The following is a 26,523-nucleotide window of genomic DNA, read 5'->3' as shown; positions in this document are numbered from 1 at the left end:
AGCTCCTGTGAGGCGTAAGAGAGATGTTTCCCAAACTAGGGAGATAGAAAAGTTGTGCAAAACTTTTATGCCTGAGGCTTCAAGGATATAGGTTTACTCCCTAGCACCACCATAAGCCAGAAATGATGCTTTAATTAAAAAACAAAATGGTGAAATGCATTTTAGTATCTGGCACATATGAAGGACCTTCAAATATCAATCCTAAGGGGTCTGGGTGGTGATGCACCCAGTAGAGTGCACATGCTAGCATGCATAAGGACAAGGGAGACATGGAAACTGCTTGAGTGGTGAAGCACTACTGTAGCTCCTTCCCTCTCTCTCTCCCCTTATCTGTTTTCCTCTGTTTCTCTCTGTCCTATCAAATTACAAATTTACAAGTAAAAAAGAAATTTAAAGCAAATGTGTGAGGTCCCACCTAGTCTCCTTCCAAACTTGGTGACAAGGTTCCACTTGAGTTCCCACTGGGCTTGGGATCCTACTCATGATAGAGCACGCCCTGTGGGGGAAGGTCTTGCTGTTTGGTGGCCAGTGCCACAAAGGCGGGGGTCTAGGTCACAGCACTGGTGTTGAGCTGAGACCCACCCCTGCCCATGCACCCCTATTCCCATAGTCGGCCTAGTATCAGCTTCCTTCCCTGAGAAGCAGCTGCCCCTCAAGTCTGCAGTCAACTGGAAAAAGTTCTCGGTAGAGACAGAGAGGGAAGGAGAGGAGAGATAGCAGCACTGCACCACCCTTCAATTAGCTTACCCTGGCACAGGTGTCACCATGCGGTACCAGGGGCCTCGAACCTGGCTCCTAACACTTAGTATAGTGTACAATCTAGCAGGTGAACTATCTTCTGACCCTAAGCCAGTGATGTCTGTCCCTGAGCAGAAAGCAGCAAAGAGGGTGCAGGGTACACCTCCACACACACACACACACACACACACACACACTCATGACAAAGAAACACACAAGCCAAACTCTCTCTCCACTTTATATATACATGTATGCACACATACAAACACACCCCACCCACACTCAGTTGCCCGAGAAGGGCCTTGGATCCTCTGTCTTTGGCATTACTCTCTCAGAACCAACTTTTCCACATGAGACTGCTTGCTCTTTTCCGCACATGAATTAAATATATTATCTGCCTTTGTGCTGAGTCACAGGACATTCACAGTACAGTGGGAGAGGAGAGAAGGGACTTGAGGGGAGCTGAGACACCCCCTCTGGGTGGTTCCTCAGGCTGGAAGGGGTTCAGTGGGAGGCTGGGCCTGGCCTCCACTTGGCCTCTGCCATTCAAGATTCAGTCAGGAGTTGAGGTGACCTTGGGTCATACAGCAGGCATGGGGAGGTATGGGGAGGGGTATCTTCAGGGGCTGCCCCCATCTCCTGACTGCATCCCCCACCCCTGGAGTGGGCTCTCAGGATTCCTGTTTCCCTCTGACTGTGGCATTTACATCGCCTGTGACCACCCCCTGGAGAGGTGGGTGCTAGGTTCCAGGAGAGCAAGGGCAGAGAGCCCACCCAGGCCCAAAGAGCCCAGGCTGGCAGGCACCAGTGTCAGGGTGACCCTGCATGTCTGGGTGCCATACCCAGCCTTGCCTGGCTTTCTGGCACTCAAGGACAGGCTGCAGTGGGAAAGGTGGAGACCATAAGAGCTGGGGTCAGCACCCCCAGGGCAGTGGGCAGTAGGGGTGGGAGGTGTTTATCACCTGCCAAGTTAAGGCAATCACATTCACATGGGGGGGGGGTGCAGGGCACCTGCTGATATAGCAGGGGTGCAGCTGGTAGTGCCAGGCTGCTTCTGACTCAGTGGGGTGTTTGCAGCATGTGGAGGTGTGGGACAGGGTGACCATGTTGAAGAGGAAGGGCTGGGCTGCTTGTCCTTCTGTTCCTCCGGGGATAGCTGCCCCAGTGGGGCTGGAGTTTGGCACACACATTGGTAAGGTGCCAAGGTGCCCACTCTAAGGGGACTGGGGGGGCTTACCAAACTGCAAACCTGGGGGACACGTTGGTACCTAGCCTGAGGCCCAGCAATCAGCTGGGCACCTAGAATCTCCTGTCTATGGGTCCTATGCTGGTGCCCAAGCATCTGAGATTACTCCCTGCCCCTCCTAAGCCCCAAGGGAGGCATAGCCCAGGGCAGCCCAAGAATGCTCATCTAGGCCCTGACCCTGGGGAAACGTGGGGAGGAGGAAAGGCCAGTTATGGCCAGCAGGGCTGCAAGAAGGCAGTCAGGCTGGCCGTCCATGGTGAGATTGGGCCTCAATTCCAGGGCGCCAGACTCCTTCCTGCAGCTGGGCTCCATGCCACCTCTCCCACAGGCCAAATCGGAGGATCCTGCCTCAGAAGATGCTCTGGCGTCGGTTCTTCCCTCGTCCTGGAGGGTGAACAGAAGAAAGAAGTGGGGTTGCAGGCGGCAGCAGGCCCCCCAAAAAACTGAAAAGGGGATGCCAACAGTATCAACTTCATGGGGGCGGGTCTTAGGGATTAAATGAGATAATGACCACAGAAGGCTGGAGAGAGGTTAACTAGGGAGCTCTGAGTCTGCAGTGACCGGCTGGGGCAGGGGAAGTCTGGGCACAGATAGGGAAACAAGCCCCTTCCCTGCTCAGTGGACCCCAGGAAGGAAGGCCAGTGCTGGAAAGGCCATGCCGACAGCTCATCACAGGAGGGGTAGGGCCCCAGCTCTGTTCTCCAGAAAAGGAAGCAGCCTCTCCTGGTCTCCCCCAGGAAGGAGAGGAGGAAGATGTGAACCCCTACCTGGCTGCTGGAAGGCCAGACCCCGATAGCCCGGGTCCTTCTGGAGCTGGATCTCCTTCAGAGAGAACACGGAGGCAGCTGTGCAAGAGGGAGGAGGAGGGGTGAGCTGGGTGGGGTGGGGGGCCTGCAGGGAGGTACTCCACAGCCCATGGGCTAGTTCACAGGACCACCTCCCAGGGATGCCCATCTGAACCAGGCCTCTGGTTTTGTCCCAGCTCTCCTGCCCATACCTGCTGCCTCTTCCCTTGGCTCTGGAGCACCCCTCACACCCACCCCCCCAACCCCAGAAACTCACTGTCTTCCAGTTGGTGCACGCGCTCTCCCAGAGACCGGAAGTAGGGGTGGCTCAGGGCTGCCTCAGCTGACAGTCGACTCTTGGACTCATACTGAAAGGCACAGGGTAGGCTAGTGGTCTGACCAGGCGATGGGGCCCCTCCTGGTTGGGCACTTATGCTGAGTGAGATCACCAGACAAGGGCACACCCAGCTTAGTGCACAGTGAGATCACCAAGACAAGGGCACACCCAGCTGAGTGCACACACTGGTGCACATGCACTTGGGTTCAAGTTCCTGGTGCCCACATACAGGGTAGAAGCATCACAAGTAGTGAAGCAGGGCTGCAGGTGTCTCTCCCTCTCTATCTCCTCTCATCTCTCAATTTCTGTCTGTCTATCAAATAAAAGAAAAAAAAATCACCAAGAGGGACCAAGTCTAACATAAGAAGTCCCTGGGCTCAGCTGCCAGCTCCCACCTCCAGCTCAGCCTGGGTCTGCAGACACCAGGAAGAAACTGGAAGTGGGACTCTGGGAGAAGAGCCACCTCTTGGGACAAATATATTAGTGGAGCCAGTGACAAGAGGACCAGCGTTAATATGCAGCACTAACAAACCCCTTGGAAGGGCACCTATCCCGAGCCTGTAGAGTGTCCCCAGACCTCAGTGGGCCTCGTGACTTTCTGCGGATTCCTCATTAGAGTGGAGTAAATGCAGGTACAGAAACAGACTGCAACTTGCTCAAAGCTACGCAGCTAGAAAGAGGGCGTGAGAAGACATTTGGGTGCAGGGCACACATGCAGAAGTCCTGGCACACAGGGCACAGAGGGGGTGCTTAATGGGGTCTCAGGGTCCCCTCTTTTGCCCATCCCTGGGCTGGGTGGAGGTTACTCACCAGGAGGAGGTTGGTCAAGAGGTTGATGCCGTCAGTGTCTAACCTGCAGGAGGAAAGAGCTGGCGCATTTCTCATGGGCACAGCTGGGGTGAGGGAATGGGAGCCCCTTGGAGGGACAAGCAGAAGCGCCCAGAGGGGGAGAGCAGGTGGAGGCCGGGCTACCTGGGAGCGTGGCTGATGAGTGGCTGAGGGATGTATCGGGGAAAGTTGTAGGCTTGGAACTCCGACAGCACCGTTACCCCTGGCCAAGTCTCTTCCGTGGGGGTCCCTGGAGGGCAGTGGGGAGGGCACAGTGAAAGGTGGCGTGGAGGGCCGCAGCAGGGACAGAGAACGACCCAGGCTACCAGGTCCCTCTAGTGCCAGAGGCTCTTCCCTGGAGTGGCGGCGCCCCCTGGTGGTGAGAGCGAGGTGGGCGGGACACTGACCCAAGAGTCGGAAGATGAGGTGCAGCTCCTCCTTGACTGTGGAGCCAGGGAAGAGGGGTCTCCCTGTGGCCATCTCGTAGTGGATGCAGCCTACGCCCCTGCAAAGAGGAGGAAAGGCGTCAGGCCTGGCCCTGAAAGCCTCAGGGCTTGGGGAGTGTCGGCGCTAGGACCTGACACCTGCCCTCTGTCAGCCAGCACCCAGCGCTGCTCTATGCGCAGCTGTCACAGCTTCCCCACATGGGACCCTGGGAACAGAGATGTCCCAGGGCACCCACCTTGGGATTCCGGGCTTAGGAGTAGGGGTGGTCTGTCCCCAAACCGTGTTTCACCTCTAATTCCTTCTATACCTATACGTGCCAGAAGTACCTCCTGTCATGGGGGGAGGGGTCAATTGAAAGCCAGGAAAATCCCTCTGGAGCTCCAACCTATTTTCCTATTGGTTGAATTTTTTTTTTTTAACTGGGGCTAGATGGTGGGGCACTCAGCTGAGTTCACATGTTACTGTGCTCAAGGAACCGGATTCAAGTTTCTGGTCCCCACCTGCAGGGTGGGAAGCTTCATGAGAGGTGAAACAGTGCTGTAGGTGTCTGTTGCTCTCTCCCCATTTCCCACTTCCCTCTTGAAGTCTGTTTCTATCCAAAATACATAAAATAAATATTTTTTAAAAATAACAGTTTACTATGATTTCTGTTTTTACCTGACTTAACATCCTGACCATCCTGGCGCCACATGGCTTTAGTCAAAGGTTAGTGAGGTGACTGTAGAGACCCCCAGGCCAGTAGAGGCCCAACTGTGTGGACACTCCCCCACACCCCCATCACTCACCACATATCGATGGGGGTGGAGTACTCGGTGGACCCCAGCAGCACATCGGGGGGCCTGTACCACAAGGTCACTACCTCATTGGAGTAGGTCTTTGTGGGCACTGACTTGGCCCTGGCCAGTCCTACGAACAGACATATCACTGAGCCCCCTCCTCCGGGGAGCCGACAGGTTGGGGAGGCTGTGCTCCCCACCCCCAGCCTCACCGAAGTCAGCCAGCTTCAGCTCCCCACGCTCATTGATGAGCAGGTTCTGGGGTTTCAGGTCTCGGTGCAGGATCTTGCGGCAGTGGCAGTAGGCTAGGCCTCGGAGCAGCTGGAACATGAAGATCTGGGGGGAGCAGATTGGGGGGGGTGGGAGCCTGTCCTTTCTGGGGGCCTCTGCGCCATGGCCGGGCCAGGACAGGCAGGGGGAGCCACCTAGTACAGCACACCATCCACCCTAGAACTTCTACCTAGGGAGGAGGCTGCTGAGTGTAGTGAGGAGACTGGGGTGGGGGACACTGAGGACCAGAAAGCCCCAACCAGGCAATGAGCACTGATTCTTCAGCAAAGACAGGGAGCAAATCACCCCCAAGTGCAGGGTGCCTCCCTTCACCCTGCAGGTAACTGGTGCACCCCTCTGACAGATGGGAAAACAGGCGGCACTAGAGGGGAGCTGCTTTCTTTTGTTAAAAATATTTTAATTTGGGAGTCAGGCGGTAGCAAGTGCACGTGGTGCAAGCAGGACTGGCTTACAGAACCCAGTTCAAGCCCCCAGCTTCCCACCTGCAGGGGAGTTGCTTCACAGGCAGTGAAGCAGGTCTGCAGGTGTCTATCTTTCTCTCTCTCTGTCTTCCCCTCCTCTCTCCATTCTCTCTGTCCTATCCAACAATGACAAAATCAATAACAACAGCAATAACTACAACAATAAAATAACAAGGGCAACAAAAGGGAATAAATAAATAAATATTTAAAATATATATTTTAATTTATCCCCACCTGCAGAAGGGAAGCTTCACGACTGATGGTGCAGTGCTGCAGGTGTCTCTCTGTCTCCTCATTTGTTTTTATTTTTATTACTACCAGGGTTATTGCTGGGACTTGCTCCCAGTGACCATTTTTTCTTTCTATTTTATCAGCTAGGACAGAGAGAAATTGAGAGAGAAGTGGATATAGACAGGGAGTAAGGAAGATAAGGCACCTGCAGGCCTGCTTCACCACTTAGGAAGTGTCCCCCCTGCAGGTGGGGACTCAGGGGTCCACACCTTGGTTCCTGACATAGTAATATGTGCCTTCAACTCTGTGCACTGCTGCCTGGCCCTTCTCTGTCTCCTTCTCTTTCTTCCCTTTGCCTCTCAATTTCCTTCTGTCTCTATCCAAGATGAGTAGAGGAAATATTTTTTAAGTTTTTTAAATTTTATTTTAATGAGGATACAGAGAGAAAGGGCAGAGCCCTGCTCAGCTCTGGCATATAGTGGTGCGGGGGACTGAATTTGGGACCTATGAGCCTCAGGCATGAATGTCTTTTGCATAACCATTATGCTCTCTCCCCATTCCTTTAATTTTCTTTCTTTCTTTTTAAATTTAATTTGAGGTTATCTCTGGATTATGGAGCTGCAGATTATTACGTTCCTTTTTAATTCATTACTTTTTTAAAATTCCAAGATCACTTTATTGAGGAAATGCTGGTTTACAGGATTGCCGTTGTCATAAGGGCACCTTCCCGATTTCCCCAGGAGAGGTGTTCTGACAGTTCACCCTTGGCCAGACCACCATCTTACTCCACCATGGGACTCGGGTCCCCAGCCTCTCCTTAGCCACCCTCCTTTGGGAGGTGGGGGGCTCCTATGTACAGTCAGCTGGGTGCTCAATTTCACCAGCCTTCTCTCCTTGTTTGAAGTCTGAACTGCCTCAGCAGTGGGCCCTGTAATCCCCACACTAGGCTGGAGGAGAAAACAGGGTCCCAGCCACCCCTCACCTTGACATTGTGCATGCTCATGAGGTTCCCACAGTGGTCCAGGTACTGCTTCAGGTCACTGTCCTAGAACATAGCCGGCTCAGCCCAGCCCTGCCCGGCCTGAGCCAGACACCACCCCTCCCCAAGGTCCACCCAAGAGTGCTCCCTAGGTCTCAGCCTTAGTCCCTGCCCGGCAGCACTGGCTGAAAGACTCAAAGCCTGCCCCGCATCACCCCAGCTCAGAGGGCACCTGTAGCCACAGGCCAACGCACCAGGTACTCAAACACCAGCGTGAGGGAGCGCTCAGTATGGATGAGGTCATGCAGTGTCACGATATTGGCGTGCTTCAGGTTCTTGAGCAGAGACACTGGGGAGATAGGCTGCCTGAGTGCGGAGCGCCCATGGGTCCCCTACTGCCCCCCATCCGGAGCCCCCACTCCTACCCTCCCGGATGGCAGTACAGGGGGCCCCCTCCTCATGCTCCAGCCGAATCTCCTTCAGGGCCACCAGGTTCTCCGTTAGCTTGCTTCGCCCTTTGAAGACGGTCGCATAGGTGCCCTGGGGATGAGAGATGCCACCTCAGCACCCTCCTCTTTTGGCCTGGGCTGGGGCTTCAGCTAGAACACTGTCCCCTCCTGTTCCCTTACCACCTTTTGGCTCCTCCAAAGCCCACTACCTCTGGGAACCACCCTCAAACACAACACTAGTGCTTAGAAAGAGCTCGGTAGCTCAGCACAATTTGAGCTGGACACAAGCTATACTTCCAAGAGATCCAGCCTCACAATCCAAGGGATGAACAGGTCTTGCCTCCATGGGCCAAAAAGGCCCAGCTGCCTGAGGCCACAGAGCTCTGAGCTCTGTAGTCAGAACTGACTGGGGCCCAGGCAAGAAAACATACAGGAAAAGAGATGGAGTCCTGTGCCCAGAGCCCACAGGTCGCCCCACCTGCAAGCTCTCCCTAGGGCTTCCTCTAGAACTGGGAAAGGGGATTAAATTCTTGGGCCAGATCAGGGTAGGAGGGAAGACCCTGTGCCTCCCCCCATCCTTTTTGGCCGCCCTCATCCACACTCAGCCTCTCACCTCGCCCAGTTTGTCCAATTTCACGTAGGTTTCCAGTTTCCCAAAGCCAATGTCTGACTGCCAAAAGAGAGACAGGGTCCCATGAGCTTGGAGGCACAGCACCCTGGAACATTGACCCTTCCCTCATCACCAGGAGGGACAAAGGTGAGACACTCAGAGGAGAGAACCCTTTGACAGCTGACAACAGGGTGGAGGTTGGCTCCCAGCTTGGAACTCACCATCCTGACAGCCTGTCTCATCAATACACTTCCTCTAGCGTGGCGGGACACAACCCTTAAGAGGACTGATTTTTTTAGCCTGGGAGGTGGGGCAGTGGCTCAGGCACGAGGTCCTGAGTTCAATCCCCAGCATTGTACGTGCCAGAGTGATACTTCAGTTCTCTCTCTCGTTAATAATTAAAAAGTAGATATTTGTCTTTCTGCTGGTATCTGGAAGGGACTTAAAGGCAATGTCTGGTAAGATGCACCCAGTAAGCTGGATAGGCAGCAGGGATGGGGGGACCTGTCAGCTGGTCCATGATCCTCTCCCTGTTGGAGAGATGCTAATCAAGGAGAACTGTGACAGTAACCTGTTATGGACAGCAGGTGGCGCCAGAGGTCTCAGAACCACCCTGGAAACCTGGATCTGCCACAGCCCGGACAAAGTAGGACCAACGTTCCCATGCTAGGCAGAGGGTGTCTGGCCTGGGGACCCAGGCCTTCTGGGGACTCACCAGAGAGGCACGCCGAGACATACGACTGAGTGGTTTGGGCAGGTCTGGGCTCTCAAGCTGAAGCTTCTGCAGGAATTCCTGGGGCAGGCGGATGTCCATGGGCAGGGACAGCCTCTTGCTGATGTCCTATGAGGTGGGCATAAGGCAAGGACACCAGGGGATATCAGTATTAGCTTCAAGCAGCTGGGTCTGACACCTGCAGCACTGCTTTGCCCCTCTTGAACCTAGGACGTTGAACACTTGTACTCTGCTAGGTGTGCCACTATGGGTGTGTTTTTCACACATCAGGGATATGAAGAACTTAAGAGTAAGAACCAACAGTCTAGCTCTCTTCATCCATAGCAGCCACCTAAGCACATGGCATTAGTAACTCATTTGTCCTTGAGGTTTACATCTGAAACAAGCAGGCTGTGATCAGAGGCTGAAGAACCTGCTCTGAGGTCACGGAGCGCACCCACAGCCAAGCAGGCACCCAGAACCTGGCTGCCGGCATCTCCCCATGGGAGCACAGGCAGGCACAGAGTTGGGAGCCCCTCACCTCCATGGAGAAGCGGCGCTGGTTCTGCCGCCGATACTGCAGGCCTGGGGGTGGCTGCCCGGGGTCCTCCCCACTGTCTGTGGGGGAGAGGCTGCCACACTCCAGCCGAGGGTCTCTCCCAAGAGGATCGAGCTGTAGGTCTGAGAGGCACAGGCATCAGTTTTGGCCCCAAGTGGGAGTCTACCCCCATCATGGTGGTAATGAAGGTGGACAGGGAGCCCAGGGCTGCTGGGGGGCAGAGGGAAGGAGGGACTGGGGTGTTGGGTGTAGGTGCTGGGGGGACAGTGGTGTGGGGGGCTGTAGGGACAGTGGGGTGGGTGCTCGGGGCCTCACTGTCATTGCGCAGGTTGTGCAGCTGGTTGAACTGCTCTGTGAACTCTGCCAGCGACTCCTCAATGGTCTCCGTGCGTGGCACCGACAGCGAGAAGCGGCGTTTGAAGTTCTTCATCTTGTTCATGGTCCTCAGAGGCCTGAGCAAAAGGCAAGGACAGTGACCTGGGGCAGGAAAGGGCAGGGATCCATGCCTGGTTTCCCCATCCAAACCAAGGGGCAGCCCTGCCCCATCTTCCCTGGGAGCCTCTGCTTGGGAGAGGGTCACCACTGGCATCAGCCAGCACCACATGCTAGTGGGGCACAGAGGCACCCAGTGAGAGATGGCACCTCTGGGCTACTTGTGGGCTGCAACATTCTGGAAGAAGCACGTCAGAACCGGGTGCTGTTGGGCTAGCAGTTCCTCGACATGTGAGTCTCGCTGACTGAGGCTCACAGTGGCAGTCGGCCTTGTCCACACCCTGGTGATACAGTCCAAACCCACCTGGGGGGGTCCTGGGGTCCCAGCAGACAGTGAGAAGGAAGATGTCACATGTGAGCAGATGCTCAAGAAGATAGACTTTTCTGGAAACCATGAGGGCCAGGGGAGGGGAGGAACTCCAGCCCTTCCTGGGTCAGAGCCAGCAGGGAGGGTGTCCCCTCAGAGAGCAGGAGTCCCTGTGGCCACCCCCTCCCACCTACCTACAAGAGGCCTTTCTCACCCCCACATATGCCCCCAAAGGCTCAGGCCGCCTGCCTGCATAGACATGCCGCAGGAGGCCTACAGCCCATCACTGGCCAGTGCCCTGTTGCCAAGGCAACCAGGCCCCTCCTGCCAGATCCTGGCCTATGGGATGAGAAGGCAGAACAGTGCACAGTGTCCTGTCCCCTGCCAGTGGGGAAGGCTCCCAGGAGGACCCCATGGTGTTAAGCCAGGGCCATTGGTGCCCCTGAGCTTAGGTCTGGGCAGAACTCATTCAGCCACCCACCTCCACCCGATCCTCTGAGCCAAAGCCTCAGTAGGCACTGGTGGCCTGGGGTCTGACAGCCAGAGCCAAGGACCAGTGATGGGGGGTCATGCCAGTTTCCGGGGGCACAGAGCATGGGCCCCATCCTCACGGCGCTCAGGTGCCTGTGAAGCCTCCTTTGATGAGAGGGCATGGTTATGGGGGGGGGGTTCCTCCAGCTGCCTTGGATACCCCTAGTCACCCCTAGGCTTCTGTCTGTCCCCTATGACCTCACCCTCCATGGTGTCCAAGGCTGCAGGAGAAGCCCCCCCCCCAGCAATGGGGGGCAGCCCATGATGGAAGCTGCCTGATGGCAGTGGGTGGTGCCACAGATGGATCTGGGTGGCAAGAGGATGTATGTGGATAAATAAACTGCATCAGCAGGGAGCATAGTAAGAAATACCTATTCCTGGGCCCCCAAGCCTCAGACCCCAGGAGATGCCTCTGTGAGGGGCCCTCAGCTGCTGAGACAACCCCCCCCCGCCCCCCACCCACAGACTGAAGGGAAATGATGTCTGCCCTGCAGAGTGTCCTGCTCATCAAGGTCACAGGGGCCGGCCACACCCTCCTCTGAAACCAGGGCTCCCCATAAAGCTGTCTGCAGCCTGGGATTTATGGGGGTGCTGGTTCTGAGGCTCAGGATTCCATGGCAGAACCTGTAAATCTATCCCAGTGCACGCCGGGGCAGGGGCGCTGAAAAGTCTTCTAGAGGGAGGTCCCCAACTTCTCCAAGATAAGAGAGAGCAGTCCTGGCCCCCAAAGAGCACCTGCTGTCCCCACAGCTTGAACCTGGGGTGGGGTATAGGGTGGGATGGGTGTCACCAAGCATGGAGGTCTGACTCAAACAGGAATGTGGGATGTGGGGCCAGGCCACCAAAGGGGGGCAGCTGACCAAGAGGAAGTGGCTGGCACTGCAGGGGGAGGGAGGATTGGAGGTCAGAGGCAGGGATGCACTTCCTGATGGGGACAGGGGGTGACACAGCAGAGAGCAGCTGCCTCTCTGTGCTGAGGACAATCGAGGCATTGAGCTCCATGCGGGGGTCCTGGGTGTGACAGGGCCGGCTGGTGTGAATGGTCTCTTGTTCCCAAGCTCAGACACAAGATGCCTGTCATTCTCCCTTCTCCTGGGGAGACTCAGCGCTGAGACTGGGGATTGAGGGGGGCAGAGAGGCAAGAAAAAGTCCTGTCACCTTGATGCTGTCTGCCCCTCACCCCACATGGGGACAGTAGGGCTGTGTGACCCAGCCTGCAGCCAGCCCAGGGCAAGGCACAGTGTGGCCTTTGTCCCCGGGGCCAGGGAGCCATCTGGGACTGTCCCTGTGTGACTGGTGCCAGGGGCAGAGGAAGCTGGGTGAGCAAGGGTGCTAGCCTGGCTGGGTGTGGTAGGGGTACAGAGGGCCTGGGATCAGTGGGATGGCGGGCAGGCCTCACCCAGGCCCCCACCCCACCCCTTGCCCAGGTGAGCCTGCACTGCCTCAAGCCTCCCCCACCCTTACTTCCTCCTGGCACACAGCAACCTGCCAGGACTTCCTCCTGGGCCCAGACAGGCCACAGTGCATGGTACAGGGCAACACTCACAGCCACCCCGAGGAAGAGGAGGAGGAGGAGGAAGAGGAGGACGAGGAGGACGAGGACGAGGAGGACGAGGAGGACGAGGAGGACGAGGAGGATGAGGAGGACGAGGAGAATTGGCTCTGGTGGGCGGAACTGACTTGCTTAAAGCCTGCAGCAATTTCCTGGTTGCTGCCAAGAGCTGAGCTCCGTGACCACATGCTCTGCTAGTCCCATCTAGAACTCTCTGCACCTGCCCGCCCCCTCCCCTCCTGGGACCCAGGCTGTGCTCAGGGTGCTCTCTCCACCACCCCCACCCTAAATCAGAAGTTAGAGAAGCCCAGGTCACTCCCTGGTGCTCCCCCAGCAGGCTGTGTGTGTTGGTCTAGCCATTCATGTGACACTAAACAGCTACTACTTGTGAGCCAGGCCCTGTGGCATAGACCTGAGAACCCACCTGTGAATGAAACCCACGTGACATTCTGCCCTCAGGGAAGATATAGTCTAATGGGGGGGGCAAAAAGCACAGAGTAAAAGAAAATAAAAATACAGCATATTCGCCAGTGACAAGTGCAATGGAAGAGAATAAATAGGAAAGAAGGATGGGTTTATAACTTTAGAAAAGGTGGACAGGAAGGCCTCCCTGGGAAGCTGACAATGTAGCAAAAACTCCAAATAAGCAAAGGCCAAGGGACTTAGGGGAGTGGAATCTGGAGGATGTGGGATCAACAAAGCAGGCAAGTGCAAGTGCAAAGGTCCTGGGGCAGGGGTGGGTTTGGGGTGCTCTAGGAGCAGAATGGAGGAGGCCACAGGGGAAAACAGGAGAGGGGAGCATCGAGGAGTCCAGTGTGCTGATTACTACAGGGATCCTGGTGGGGTCTGGGCGTGGGACACTGGAGGTAGGGAGATGTAGTTAGACTCTAGAGTATTCTGTTTTTGCAGGCAGACTGCCTGTGGGTGTGAAGACAGAAGAGTGAAGCATAGCTCTGAATGGCTGGGGCCTGAGCAGCTGGAAAAAAGGGGGAAGGGAAGGAGGGGGCTGTTGGTGAAGAAGGGGCATCTTGGGGGTTGCTCTAGGGGAATGAACAGGAATTTCAGGAATTTCATCTTGGGCAAATGGATGTCTGAGCTGGCATGAAGGTGTCCAGTTCCCTCCCCCTTCCTCTCAAGGGCACAGAGTTGTTTTGCAGGGCTGAAGAGAGCACTCAGGATTAGGGGACTTGCCCAGGCACAAATCCCAGTACACATGACAGCTTCCTCTGGTGCCATGGTGTGCCCCCCCTTGCCCCTAAATGAGATAGTGTTGGGGGGGGCATGATGAAATCTTTTTAGTTTGTAAAAAAAAAAGGGGGGGTGGAGAAGCAAGGGTGTCCCTTATAAAGCTCATCCTCCCAGACTTCCTTCAATCCTGTCAGGTACTTGAAGACCTGGGGCTGAAAGAGACGTGGGAAGCAGGGTACAGGGCAGACTGAACCACTAGGTCAAGAGAGGCCTCCCAGGGCATCGGATTAGGCCTCCCTCATGGCTGAAGCTCCTCCACAGAGTGGACCATGCAGTGTGGCCCAGCCATCCCATCCCCAGGGGACAAGCATGGAGACTTGGCTGCCTCCATTCACAGAACTCAGGAGAAGACGGTGTTGATGGCAGGGCCTGCAGGGCTCACAGATACCTCCCACTGCCCCCCCGCCGCCCCCCCCCCCCCCCCCCCCCCGCTTACAGCTTGTACCCAAGGTCCTCCAAGATTGGGGTCCCTCACCCCAGGGCAAGCCTCCTCAAGGTCACTCTATGCACCCCAAGTCCCACTCTTTATTGTGTTTCTTTGCTCTCCCCCTCTGCAGGGTCCCAAGGGGTCAAAAGATACACTTCTGGCTGTCCACTTCTGAAATCCAAAGGCCAGACCCTCCCTTCAGCCAGGATCCTTAAGCACCCTCTATCCCCACCCTGGTCACTTTGGGCCTTTGGGTGACTTTCAGAGGAGTATGAGGACACAGCCCACAGCTGATCGAGCCTGCCGACGACGTCACAGCTGAGCTTCTGGAACGTTCTTCCTCCTGGCCTGCGCCTGCCAGGCTGCTGATAGCATCTCTTCCTCCATCCTCCAGCTGACCCTGCCACCCAGATACAGCTTTGGTTTCCATGGCTGGCAACAAAGCTCCAGGGATGCTGTCACACACCCCAACCCCCGCCCCATGGTGACCTGGAGCTGGGCAGCACTGTGGCTGGAGACAGGCTTCTAGTCTGGGGCCTTCTGGGTGGCCAGAACCAAGGACAGCTAGGCCTGCAGCCGCTCTGTCAAGAGCAAGAGCTAGGGACACAGGGATGAGGACAGACTCCCACAGCCACACCTGGAATGCAGGAAGCAGAAGGCCTTCCAAGAGTGAGTGAGCTGGGGGGCGCACCTCCAGAAAGCAAGGCCAGGAGGGCATGTGTCTGGGGCTCAGGGTCACCCAACTCTGGACACACACACCACTGGTCTTGACCAAAACACATTGCCCAGGCCTCTCCTCTCAAACTCTGCAGGAGCCTGGGGAGGTAGCTCACCAGATAGGGAGCCTGTGGCCCAGGTATGAACCCCAGAACCACAAGGAAATGCTATGGCAAAGGTGCTGGGACATCTTCCCCTTCTCTGTCTCTCTCACTCTCTCTCTCTCTCAATGGAAAAAGTGGCCCAAAGGCAGGAGAGACAGCATAATGATTATACAAAGGACTTTTCATGCCTCAGGCTCCAAAGTCCCAGGTTCAATCCCCTGTACCACCATAAACCTGAGCTGAGCAGTGCTCTGGTGAGAGAGAGACAGAGACATAGCCCCAGGACAGTGAAAATTATGCAAGTGCCAGTTCCCACCTCCACCAGTTAAATTCTCTGTAGTGCCAGGAAATTAATACAGGAATAGAACAATGGACTTACATCCCTAATGCTCCAGAAGCCTCAGGTTCAATCCCTGGCACCACAGTAAATTAAAAGTAAATAAATAAGCAAGCAGTATGGGAGATGATGCAGTGGACAGTGATCCATGAGCATAAGGTCCCAAGTTCAATCCCCAGCATTGCATGTGCCATGTGCCAGAGAATTGCTTGGATTCGTTCTCTCTGGTGTTAATAAATAAAACTTAAAATATAATATAAACACATAGTTCTCTGCCGTCTGACATCAAAGAGAAGTCAGCTCTCCAGCTAACCAGCATGGTGGCCTGGGAGGACATTCCTGCCTCAGTTTCCCTGTATGCCTCACCCCAGCTACTGACATTGTCACTCCCTTGCTTAAATTCCTTCAGTGTCACACTGCCCTCTGGGGAGAGTCCAGTGCAGGCCCTGTGGCCTGGGCCACTTCTGTTCCCTACCACTCTACTCTTCCTGGAGGGCCAAGGCTTGCTGGCCTAGGCTGCTCCCCAGTGAGCTGCACCCACACCCCACAGCCACCCCACAGCCGCCCCACAGCCGGCACAGGCTGTTCCTCTGGCTTGGACGCCCTTCCTCATTTCCCCCCAGGCTGAAACCACTGCCCAGCACAAGGGTCCCTTCCCTGGGGAAGTGTACATGGCCACACCTCCTTCCTCCTCAGGGCAGCCTGTGCCCTTCCATCAACTGAGCCAGATCAGGGGGTCCCTCCTCGCTGTTCCCAGGGCTAGTCACTCTGTGGGCTGAGTGAACACCTGGCAAAACCAGGCTGCAGCCACCACTTCACAGTGACTTATAGTGTGACTTTACTGACACATAAAGATTTTTACGGGGGCCGGGCAGTAGCATAGCGGGTTAAGCACACATCCTGTGAAGAGCAAAGACTGAAACACAAGGACTGGACTAAGCATCCTGGTTCAAGCCCACAAGCTCCCCACCTGCGGGGGGGAAGGGGGTGTCACTTCACAAGCAGTGAAGCAGGTCTGCAGGTGTCTTTTTCTCCCTCTCTCTGTCTTCCCCTCCTCCATTTCTTTCTGTCGTATCCAACAACGAAAGCAATAACAACAATAATAACAACAACAATGATAAACAACAAGGGCAACAAAGGGGAAAAAATAGCCTCCAAGAGCAGTGGATTCATAGTGCAGGCACAAAGCCCCAGCAATAACCCTGGAGGCCAAAAAAAAGATTTATTTACTAATAAATGATGGAGGAGAGAGAGAAGTAGAGCATTGCTCTGGCACATGCAATACCAAGGATCAAACTGGGGACCTCATACTTGAATGTCAAATAGTTTATCCACTGCACCACATCCCAGGTTTCATATTATAAACCTGTGGCAGTTATAAACCTCTACAGATACCTAAGTCTCTGAGTCTCCAGGTCATCATTATCTGTCTGTCTGTGAACCACAGACAACTGATTCGCTTCTAGCTGGGCTGGGCACCGTTTCTAGGTTTATTCCCATTGCCAGATGGCTGTGTTTCTGTCCTGTAGGACTTACTGGTACTGGTTGGCCTAGCTCTACACCCCCCTCTCCCCCCCAACACACATATCCAGGCACCAAAGCAAGCCTAGGAACTCAATCAGAGCCTGCTCCCCAGGAGGGTTCCCCCTCCAGGGCTTCCAGGTTCTCCACAGAATTGGGCACAGGGTGGGCATGAAGAGACTAGGGACAGACAGAGAAGTACCCTCTCCTTCAAAGCTCAAGCCATGCCTCCGCCAACCCACCTTCCTCAATGCATATGTTTCCTTTCTGGTCCTGTCCCCAGCCAGGTGAGTCCCCTCCCCAGGTTCCCTCCACCTTCTGGGCAGGTGGCTCACTCTGTCATTGCTCGTGGGTCTAGTTCCCTGCTCCGCTTGTGAGCTTGTGAAGGGCAAGGACTGGCTCAGCCTCAACTGTTCAGAGGGGTCCCAAGAATGCAGGAAAGTTCTGTATTCCTGTATCCAGAGGCTTTTTGGAGGCAAGAGGATGGAGGACTCAGAGTCTCAGCAGCACTTGAGCCTCTTCTTGCAGCTTCTGGCCCAAGTGAATGGGGGGGGGGTGAAGACAGAGCCAGGGGGTGAGTCTGGTGCTGTGGGGGTCTCCGGGATGGCAGATGCTACAGGAAGAGAGGAACTGGAGTCTGGGAAAGTTAGAAGTTCCTATTACACATGCATTCGGTTAGGGCCTAGAAGGTTGGGCTGGGGTATGGTGGGTGACAGGGTCCTGGGGTCCCCCTCACAGACTCCCTCCCCTCACAACAGATGCTCAGAAACTCACAAGGTGGGGCACTGCCCAGGTTCAGACCCTGCCTTGACCCCTCCAGCCCCGCTGGTCTCATGGGTGGGCCGCACATCAGCCTTCCTGGTAACTTGCTCTGCCGCTCCCTTGGCTTCCTAAGACTCAGGGGATGGAGGTATGCTGGTCATCTTCTGGAATTTCTCTTTGGCTTTTTTTTTTTTTTGGAGCCCAAGTGAAGTCTGGCCCATGGGCTTCAGGGAGGCTGTGGATTTCTGAGTGATAAGATGGGCAGCTCTGGAGAACATCCCAGAATAGAGGCTGAAGCGAGGCCTCCGTGTCCTCATCTCCTGCCTCCAGAAAAGTCCTGCCTGACCCTCCAGGCAGGCACCCCTCTCTTTGCCTTTCAGCAAGAGCCAGTCACTCAAAGCAAGTCCCCAAAAAGGACCTCAAAAAAAAGAAAACAAGGACCTCACCGAACAAGCACAACATCTTAAACCCCACCCCACTCTCCCCCCCACCCCGTCCCCACAAACAGCCAGATTGCTTCCGTTGGCTTCAGTGCTGTGGTGATGCCCCCACCTTCTGCATGGCCAAGACCAATGGGAGGAGAAACAGCAGGGGCAGATGCACCCTACTTCCAGACACAAGGTGCTTACTAGGCCCAACTTCAGCAACTACAGGGTGGCCTGGGGAATCCCCCCAGTCTCCTGAGTGGGAGAGGAAGGGCTTTTCAGAAGATTCTAGACCACCTTCCTGCTAATATTCCATACCCAGCACCCACCCCACCCATCCGGCCCCTGTTACCTGCTCCCACCTACTGACCAACATTCTCCAAACTCTACAGGGATGGGAAGGAGGCCACCCCCCTGGTATTTGGCATGGCCTCCTCCCCACCAGGGAGCTGAGAGCTCAGGCTCTCAGGGGAGGTACTGGTGTCTTGGCACTGTTCTCCCTTGGCCTCCGGGTTCTCCTCTTGCCTCTTCCTCATCCTGCCCAAGTTCAACCCAGAGGACTCGCTTCCTCTCCCCTGGCCTACAATCACTCCTCTGCCAGACTTCCCTCTCCCACCCTGCTCTGCCCCTGCTTCCTCTTCCCAATGACCTCACGCCACGGTGGAAACCATTACCACGTGCCCATGACACACACACAGCTCTGAGCCTCACCACAGGGCCTGCCTGGCCACCTCCACCTGGATGTCCTTTGAGATTAGTAGAAAACTCTAACCGGAAGAGGAGAGTCTAGGCAACAGCCAGTAACTTAAGGGGTTTTTGTTTGTTTGTTTTTTCCTTAAGTGAGGTACCAAGGCATGAACTCTGCTGAGTGACCTTCTGCCCCCCCCTTTTTCAGTTTTTATTTCTTAGAGAGGAGAGGGGAGAGACATCACAGCACTGCACTACTATTCATGGAGTCTACCCCACGTGCCATCCAGGGTGCTCCCACATCCCAGTGCCTCACATTGAAAACGTGAATGATTTCCCATCCCTTTGAGATTCTCTCCCTCTCTCATTCCCTCCCTCCCTTCCACTATCACCAGGCTTCACCACTCCAGACCAACTTTTTAAGATTGATAAAAAAGGGAGAGAGGAAAGACACCAGCAGTGGACCATCCCCCAGTTCAACCTGGGCCCCCAGGGACAGATAATGTGCAGCCTGTGTGTGTTGCGTGTGTGCTAGACACAAATACGTCATCCACAGCCACACTCGGTACAAACACACTGACCCCGAAGGACACAGGATACTAACAACAGTCACAGAGGAGGGGGGAGCACGGGGGACTTTAATATCCCCTTTCTGCTTATCTGCGTCTTCCAGTGGTTCCATACGGAAAACTCGCGCGTCTGCTTATGTTTAAAGAAAAAGTAACACTTCTTATGAAATGAAAATAAAGTATTTTTAGGTTGAGATTCCAGAACTGTTTGTGCAAGGCCCAGGGAGAACTATAATTATCCAGAGCAGGGGTCAGCACATGCTTCTCTGTAAGAGGTCCAGCAGCCTATACTTGAGGCTTTGTGGAGGCCCCATTGGCTGCAATCACACCACTTGACACCCTCCCCCAGGCCCCAGAAATGCCCACAGACAAGGGGTGAATGGACAAGTCTGACCATATATACATCTCTGGGATGTGCCTCCTCCTGTCATCTCATCTGGCAAGGGGGTCTATTTGTCCAAGCCAGGGGGTCAAACCCAGGCCTCAGGGTGGGGGGGGCAGGTGGACTTTCCCTGTGTTGTTTGTGTTGTCCTCCTGAGCACTGAGGTGGGGTTGCAGGCAGTTTCCAAGGGTCGCACAGTGTTATTTTTCTCTTGCAAAGTCTTCCACCCATTGAACACCCAGCACAGCTCCTGGACAGGGCTGGAATGAGAAGGAAAAGAGCCTCCAGCAGCTGCTTGGGGCTCGATACAGCAGCCACTCTCTGGGATGTGCCTTCTCCTTTCATCTCACCTGACAAGGGGGTCTATTTGTCTGAGCCAGGCCAGGGGCCAGACCCAGGCCTTGGTGGGGGTGGGGGGGTGGGGGGGCGGGGGGGGACTTTCCCTGTGTTGTTTGGAGGGACAAAAGGCAGGTCTCTCGCGGGGTAACAGAGCACAGCTCAGGAACTGTCAGCAAGACTGGTAGGAGCCAGAACCACAAATGGGGCTTTGGACACCCCTCTGGTATGTGCCCTCATTTCTCAGGTGAAGAAGATGAAAATTAGAAGAGGGAGTCGGGTGGTAGTGCAGCCGGTTAAGCGCAGGTGGCGCGAAGTGCAAGGACCAGCTTAAGGATTGCGGTTCAAGCCCCTGGCTCCCCACCTGCAGGGGAGTCTCTACACAGGTGGTGAAGTGGGTCTGCAGGTTTCTAATCTTTCTCTCCCTCTCTCTGTCTTCCCCTCCTCTCTCCATTTCTCTCTGTCCTATCCAACAACCACAACAACAATAATAACTATAACAATAAAACAACAAGGGCAACAAAAGGGAATAAATAAATAAATATCTAAAAAAGAAGTTGAAAATTAGAAAAGAGAGAGAACTGCCCATAGTCATCAGACGGCAGAGCTGAGGCTAAGAGGGAACAGACTGTGACTTTGATTCCAATGTCCCTTCTGCCTCTCCAGGGATAAGGGGCTGCAAGGGCTTGGCAGGGGGCAGCCTTCCAGCCTCTGGCCATCACTGCCAGGGAAGGCAGCAGCCCACCCAAGGCTGCCCAGCACAGGGGAGAGGCCTTATCAGCTCTGGCATCAGCCCCAAGCATGGCATCCAGCCATGGCAGGCCTGCTGCCAGCTAGTCTCTGAGCCTGGAACCAGGAAGGCTCTGGGACCCCATCCCCATCCCCACCCCCCACCCCCTCCTGGCCACCCTCACTCATGTCCTCCCTGCTGGCAGGGGTGGTCTGGGGACTCAGCACTCTTGTGGCAGGGAGTGAGACTCCAGCACAGCACCTGCCGCCTACCTGCTTCCAGGCTCTGTCCCTCCAGGCCCTGGGTCCCCTGGGCTAGGATCAGAGGAGAGGAGCAGCTACAGTCCTGGAATGGCCCCAACACAGGAATAGGAAGCTCCCTTAGGAAAGTAAGATGAGGGGCTGGGCGGTAGTGCAGCAGGTTAAGCACACATGGTAAGAAGCACAAGGACTGGTATAATGATCCCAGTTCGAGCCCCAGTTCCCCATCTGCAGGGGGGTTGTTTCACAAGCAGTGAAGCAGATCTGTAGGTATCTATTTTTCTCTCCCCCTCTGTCTCCCCTCTTCTCTCAATTCTTTCTGTCCTGTCCAACAACAACAGCAATGACAACAATAGTAACAACAACAAGGTCAACAAAATGGGAAAAATGGCCTCCAGGAGCAGTGGATTCATAGTGCAGGCCCCGAGCCCCAGCAGTAACTCTGGAGGCAAAATAAAGGAAAGCAAAAGGACAAAAACCATCTTGGAGAGGCTAGGCTGGGCTGGGGAACAGGGAGAGCACCTAGTAGAATGGACACAATACCACGCACAAAGACCCCGCTTGGGGGGAGTTCATGCCCCCGCTCCCACCTGCACTGGGGAAGAGGGAGAACTTCATGAATGATGAAGCGGTGCTGCAGGTATCTCTCCCTCTCCCTTTTCAATCTCTCTCCTATCAAATAAATGAGGTAAAATAAAAAGAAAGAAACAGACACACAAACTACCCTAGAGCTCTTCCCACCCACAGGCCCAGGTCGCTCAGACCGTGTGCTGCTTTGCCATGTGTGCAACCCAGGCTCATGTCCAGCCCGCCCCCACCATACTGAAGGAAGCTTTAGGGTCCTGTCATCTGTTTCATTCTCTCTTTGCCTTCTCTGTCTCTGTCAAAAACAAAAACAAGGGAGTTGGGCGGTAACGCAGCGGGTTAAGTGCAGGTGGCACAAAGCACAAGGACGACATAAGGATCCTGGTTCGAGCTCCCGGCTCCCCACCCACAAGGGAGTCGCTTCACAAGCGGTGAAGCAGGTCTGCAGGTGTCTATATTTCTCTCCCCCTCTCTCCATTTCTCTCTGTCCTATCTAACAACAACAACATCAACTACAACAACAACAACTACAAAAATAAAACAACTAGGACAACAAAAAGGAATAAATATTTAAAAAATAAAATAAAATCTTAAAAAAAAAACTTCCCACAACAAGGTTAAGCTGGAGAGGGTGTAAAGAGAACAATTCCCTTCCTGACTCGGGGCCGAGGCCTGGTTCCTGCAAGGATTAAGCAGAGGCTGGGGTACTTAGAACAGTACTCCATCTGTCCTCACACCTCATAGTAGCAAGTGGGATGAGTGCTAGATGCCTCTGGACATGACCTCACTGGAATGCTCCCTACCACATGAGGTAATACTGCCTTTGCAGTGAGCACATTCCTACACTTAAGGCAACCACTCTGCAAAGGAGTGGAAAGGGCGGGGTCTGAGACTGACCCCAGAGTTACCAAGCACCTCCAGTCAGGGTGGGCAGTGAGCACAGAAAATGCAGAGACAATGAATGACTGAATCACCAGTCTCAGCCATCTGCTCTACCCCCAGCCTTCCATTTCCAAGGAAGAGTTGACTCGATGTGTACGTGAGGCTGAAACCAGAGTCTAGCAGTCTGCAGAGGACATGTGGTGACTGCAGGAACAGATGAGGCTCCTCACACTGGAGGCCTGGTGAGCTGCACCCCTGGCCAGCCCTGCCAGGCACAGCCACCTGCATTGTCTCCATCTGGGCTTCCAGGCTTGTGACTCAGAGCTGCATGGGGACAGGACAAGACTCCCTTGGTCTCTTCCTACCCCCTGGAGAAGGGACAGTGACCACTCAACAGCAAAGGCCAGGGGGATGAAGGTGAAGGGTCCAGGGTGGGGAGAGCATGGGGTCAGAGAAGAGAAAGGGAGATTCCCGGAGGGAGGGAGGGAGGGAGGGAGGGTGAAGCTAAGAGAGTGAGGAGAGTCCAGGCCCGATACTCCTTCCTTCGTGAACAACAGAGCAGGACTGGGGTGCGACCAGTTAAGGTCCAGAGGAGGGTCTCAGCCAGGGAGTGAGTAGGTCCTGCCCAGAGCCCTAAAAGCTAGAGGACACAGTCCCTACAACACAGATTCCCTACCCCCTCTGGCAGATACCCCACCCCTTTCTCTTGCACAGGTCCTCCTCCCCAACCTGGGGAGATGCTAAGGACTGGCCGGATGGGCCTCTGTGCCCACAACTGGGCAGGGAACAAAAACCCAGCAAGCCCTTCCCAACAGCAGAGGCCCTGCCAGTCACTCAGTACCTGTTCTTTCCTCTCACATACATCTGAGCCACTTGTGAACTCCATTTCACAGATGAAGAAACTGAGGGTGGGAACAGCTCAGGAGTTTTCTGGGGAGTGGGCTATCTGGACGGCAAACTCAGGAGTGAGCAGAAAGAACCAATCAGGGTTAGAGCAAAGTAGTCACAGAAAAGAGAGGCCCTGCTGAGCCCAGCAGTGTGGGCCTATCTGCCTAAACAGGGTAGCCCAGTCTGGCAGATGGACAGCAGAGTCTGGATTTGAAGGAAACAAAGGCAGCTGGAAAATCAGCTCCATCTCCAAGAGACCCAAGGGGGAGGCTCTACAGATGGGCCCATCTCAGGCTGCGACCCTGCTGTTCCCTCAGTGCCCTCTCTCCAGTAATACATGGGGAAGTCTGGCTCTGCCTGGCACAGAGCAAATGGGAGCCTCAGTCAGGTCGCCACCTCCAATGCCCCTCCCCGCCTCCCTCCTTCTCCTGGGACAGAACAGAGAACTCCAGCGTGGGCCTGGGTCTCCCTTGAGGGGTCAGCAGTGGAGATCAGGGGACTGGGGAGACAGAGAGAGGTAGACTGGGCTCTACACATGACTTGGGAAGAGCCAGTCCTACAGCATCTGTTTGCTCGTCTGTAAATGGGGCTAATGTTGCCTGTCTTTTTTTTTTTTTAATTTTTAAAAACATTTATTTATTTATTTATTTATTTTCCCTTTGTTGCCCTTGTTGGTTTTTATTGTTGTTGTAGTTATTATTGTTGTTGTTATTGATGCTGTCATTGTTAGATAGGAGAGAGAAATGGAGAGAGATGGGGAAGACAGAGAGGGGGAGAGAAAGACAGACACCTGCAGACCTGCTTCACCGCCTGTGAAGCGACTCCCCATGCTGTCTGTCTTAAGAAGCTGTGTGACACACCACCTGGCACCCAGCAATAATGGGGACACCTAAGGCACAGAGATGAGGGGTGTAGCTCTGGGAAGACAGCTCAGCAATAGAGCACCCATCAGGCTCCGGGTTGGGTCTGTGGTACTGCCCATGCGGGACCTGAGCAGTGCTCTAGTGTCTTTCTCACATATGTACATAAATCTAATAAATCAGTGGGTTGGGGAGACATGGAGGCTCCCCATGCTGTGGGAAGCAGGGCTGCAGAGCAGGAGCTGGGCAGCCTCAGGGGCTCACAAGGTTGGGGAAAGGGTGCAGATAGGGTCTTAGAATCTGGGGCCAGTGTAGGCTGGGGCTATCTTTGTTTCTTCCCAGCCCTGGGGACACTGCTTCAGCTCCTTCCAAGGCTCTGCTAAAGGTAGGCACCCTTGGGGACCTGTCAGCCTGCTGTCTTCTCCAGGCTTCTGCTCCCTCAGGCCAGTGTCCCTGGGGTGGGAGGAACCACAGAAATACGCCAGTAGACAGTGGCCTTAGTGAATGAGTCACAGGGTCTGGGCCACAGGCAGCAAGAGAACTGCTGAGTGCTAGAAGAGAGGCTGGAGATGGGGTACTTCTGGGGGGACCCCCTACAGGCCCACTCACCCCAAAGGAGGTTTAAGTTAGAGGCTACTGGTGCCTAGGAGGGTGCTGGCCCCCTACGACAGAAAATCAGTCACTGCGTCAACAGCCTAAGTGCCACCGAAAGCTCCCAGCTGCTCCCAGGGAGCCGCGGCCCTAGCAGGGGGAGGGTTGCGGCCTCCAGCCACCGGGATTTTAGATTTTGTGTTCCTGGTCACCTTCACCCACGCACACCTCCTGCAGCCCCGCGTCCCCATCTCGATCGCCGCATTAACTCTCTGGCCGCTGCTGCGGCTGAGAGAATGGGGGTCTGCCAGATGTTGGGTTCTGGACCAGCCGCTCCCCCAGGACCCTTACAGGAAGGAGAGGCAGAGACCCCCCCCCCAGGCCCTCACTCAGCAGCCCCCCTTCCCCGATCCCCAGCGCCAGGACCTGCTGAGCTTCCATTCCCGCCCCCCAGCCCTGTAGCTGCTCCGGAAAGTTCACCATAGCTCCGAAAGCCCTCGGGTAGGCCCCCGCCACCCCCGGAGCTCGACCTTTGCCCTTCTCGGGAGGGGCGCGCCCGGAAAGCGGTGGGGTCGCCACATGGTGCAAAGTTTGCTTCCCAGGGCTCCGACGTGGGCCGGGGGTCCCCGTGCGTCCGGAGGAGCCGGCTCCCTAGAGGCTGGGGGTCCGAGCAAGCCGCACAGCCCGTCCCCGCCGGCACCTGGAACTCCCCGGGTTCCCCGCGGCGCTCGGGGTCCCCGGCCTCGGCCCCCGGGCGCGGGCGAGCGGACTGCGCCTTTAAGAGCCGCCCGGCTCACCTTTGCTCCGCTTCCCGCGCGGCCCCCTCCCCGGCCGCCCGCAACCCCCGCCCCCGTCCCCGCGGGACTCACAGCGGGTGTCCTGGCCGCAGCGCCCAGCTCCCGCCCGCGCCGGCTGGGGGGCGCGACTGCCTGCCCGCCCCGCTGGGTCCCTGCCCGCGCCCAGGGCGGCCTCTCCAGCCCGGAAAGGTGAGCGGCTCCCCGAGTGGCTGCAACCTGAGCTGAAGGAGGAGGAAGAGGAGGAGGAGGAACAGGAGGTGGAGGAGGTGGAGGAGGAGGAGGAGGAGGGGTAGAAGGTACAGGAGAGGAGGAGGGGGAGGAGCAGGGGGAGTAGGAGAGGGAGGAAGAGGAGGGAGGAAAGAGGAGGAGGAAGGGACAGGCCCGGCCCCCTCCTGAGTTTTTCCCGGGGACAAACTGACTCCTCCCCTGTCCGGCCCTCCTGCCCTGCCCACCGCTGCTGCCAATCCCCCGAGATCCCTCAGCCTGGGCACCTACCCCTGCTTCCACTCTGGGAACCAGGGTCCTGGCGCCTCTTCCGGTTTCGTGCCTAGGCCTGGCCTTTGCCATCCATCTGAGGCAGGCAGTGAGAGCCCCCCTGGACTGGGGAACCCCAGGACAGGGGCCAGGCACTGGGGGTGATTGGCTCCGTGTTTGTCTGACCCTGGGCCCCAGCAGGCAGCTCCTAAGGATGATTGTCACCTGGGTCCCTCCAGGGTCCTGTCCTGTGGGCCTATTACCTGCAGACACACAGCTCCCCTGCCTTTGTGGCATGAGGGGCCCAGAGGAACCCTCACTGCTGACCATCACCCCCACATCCTACCCTTAAGGGGGCTTTAATTTGCTTTCTTGGAATTAAATTTTATACCAACTGAGAACCATCCAAGAAGCCATCCAAGATTGGACTAGCCCTAGGTTCCACAAGAATTTAATGGAATTTACTTTACTGGGTGAAGGGAGGCTTGGTACCTCAGATCCGATGATGGGAAACCAGGCAGTTCTCTGCCCTGCCAGTATGGAGGAAGGGGCACTGGTGCGGTTGTTTCCTAAGAAGAGGTGCCCTGGGGTGGGCCAGAGCCTTTTCTGA

The 26,523-nt window shown here is 55.6% G+C and overlaps 1 protein-coding gene and 1 long non-coding RNA gene across 3 annotated transcripts in view; one reads left to right on the top strand and one right to left on the bottom strand.

Moving 5' to 3' along the window:
• Nucleotides 1-960: 960 nt before the first annotated feature.
• CDK18 (cyclin dependent kinase 18) lies at nucleotides 961-25,783 on the bottom strand. Of its 2 annotated transcripts, XM_007523133.3 has the most exons (16): nucleotides 25,512-25,780; nucleotides 9,765-9,901; nucleotides 9,432-9,571; nucleotides 8,894-9,019; nucleotides 8,182-8,238; nucleotides 7,545-7,659; nucleotides 7,374-7,468; nucleotides 7,123-7,185; nucleotides 5,370-5,493; nucleotides 5,167-5,287; nucleotides 4,342-4,439; nucleotides 4,079-4,184; nucleotides 3,917-3,959; nucleotides 3,047-3,137; nucleotides 2,752-2,829; nucleotides 961-2,368 (listed from the first exon to the last, which is right to left on the bottom strand). In XM_007523133.3, the coding sequence occupies exons 2-16, from the start codon at nucleotides 9,886-9,888 to the stop codon at nucleotides 2,334-2,336; spliced, it is 1,416 nt and encodes a 471-aa protein (XP_007523195.2). In that variant the 5' UTR covers nucleotides 9,889-9,901; nucleotides 25,512-25,780; the 3' UTR covers nucleotides 961-2,333. The 2 variants fall into 2 exon arrangements, with proteins under 2 accessions (XP_007523195.2, XP_060034709.1); XM_060178726.1 differs by lacking the exon at nucleotides 7,123-7,185 and having other exon boundaries at nucleotides 25,512-25,783.
• Nucleotides 25,526-26,523, top strand: part of LOC132534617 (uncharacterized) — a 37,510-nt gene continuing 36,512 nt past the window's right edge. The window contains exon 1 of the long non-coding RNA XR_009546335.1: nucleotides 25,526-25,628. This is a non-coding gene — a long non-coding RNA (uncharacterized LOC132534617). The remainder of the gene's footprint in view (nucleotides 25,629-26,523) is intronic.

The sequence above is a fragment of the Erinaceus europaeus genome, chromosome 19, assembly GCF_950295315.1.
Source record: "Erinaceus europaeus chromosome 19, mEriEur2.1, whole genome shotgun sequence".
Taxonomy (NCBI): domain Eukaryota; kingdom Metazoa; phylum Chordata; class Mammalia; order Eulipotyphla; family Erinaceidae; genus Erinaceus; species Erinaceus europaeus.
The sequence above is the reverse complement of the archived record's forward strand: the minus strand, read 5'-3'. Positions and strand labels throughout refer to the sequence as shown.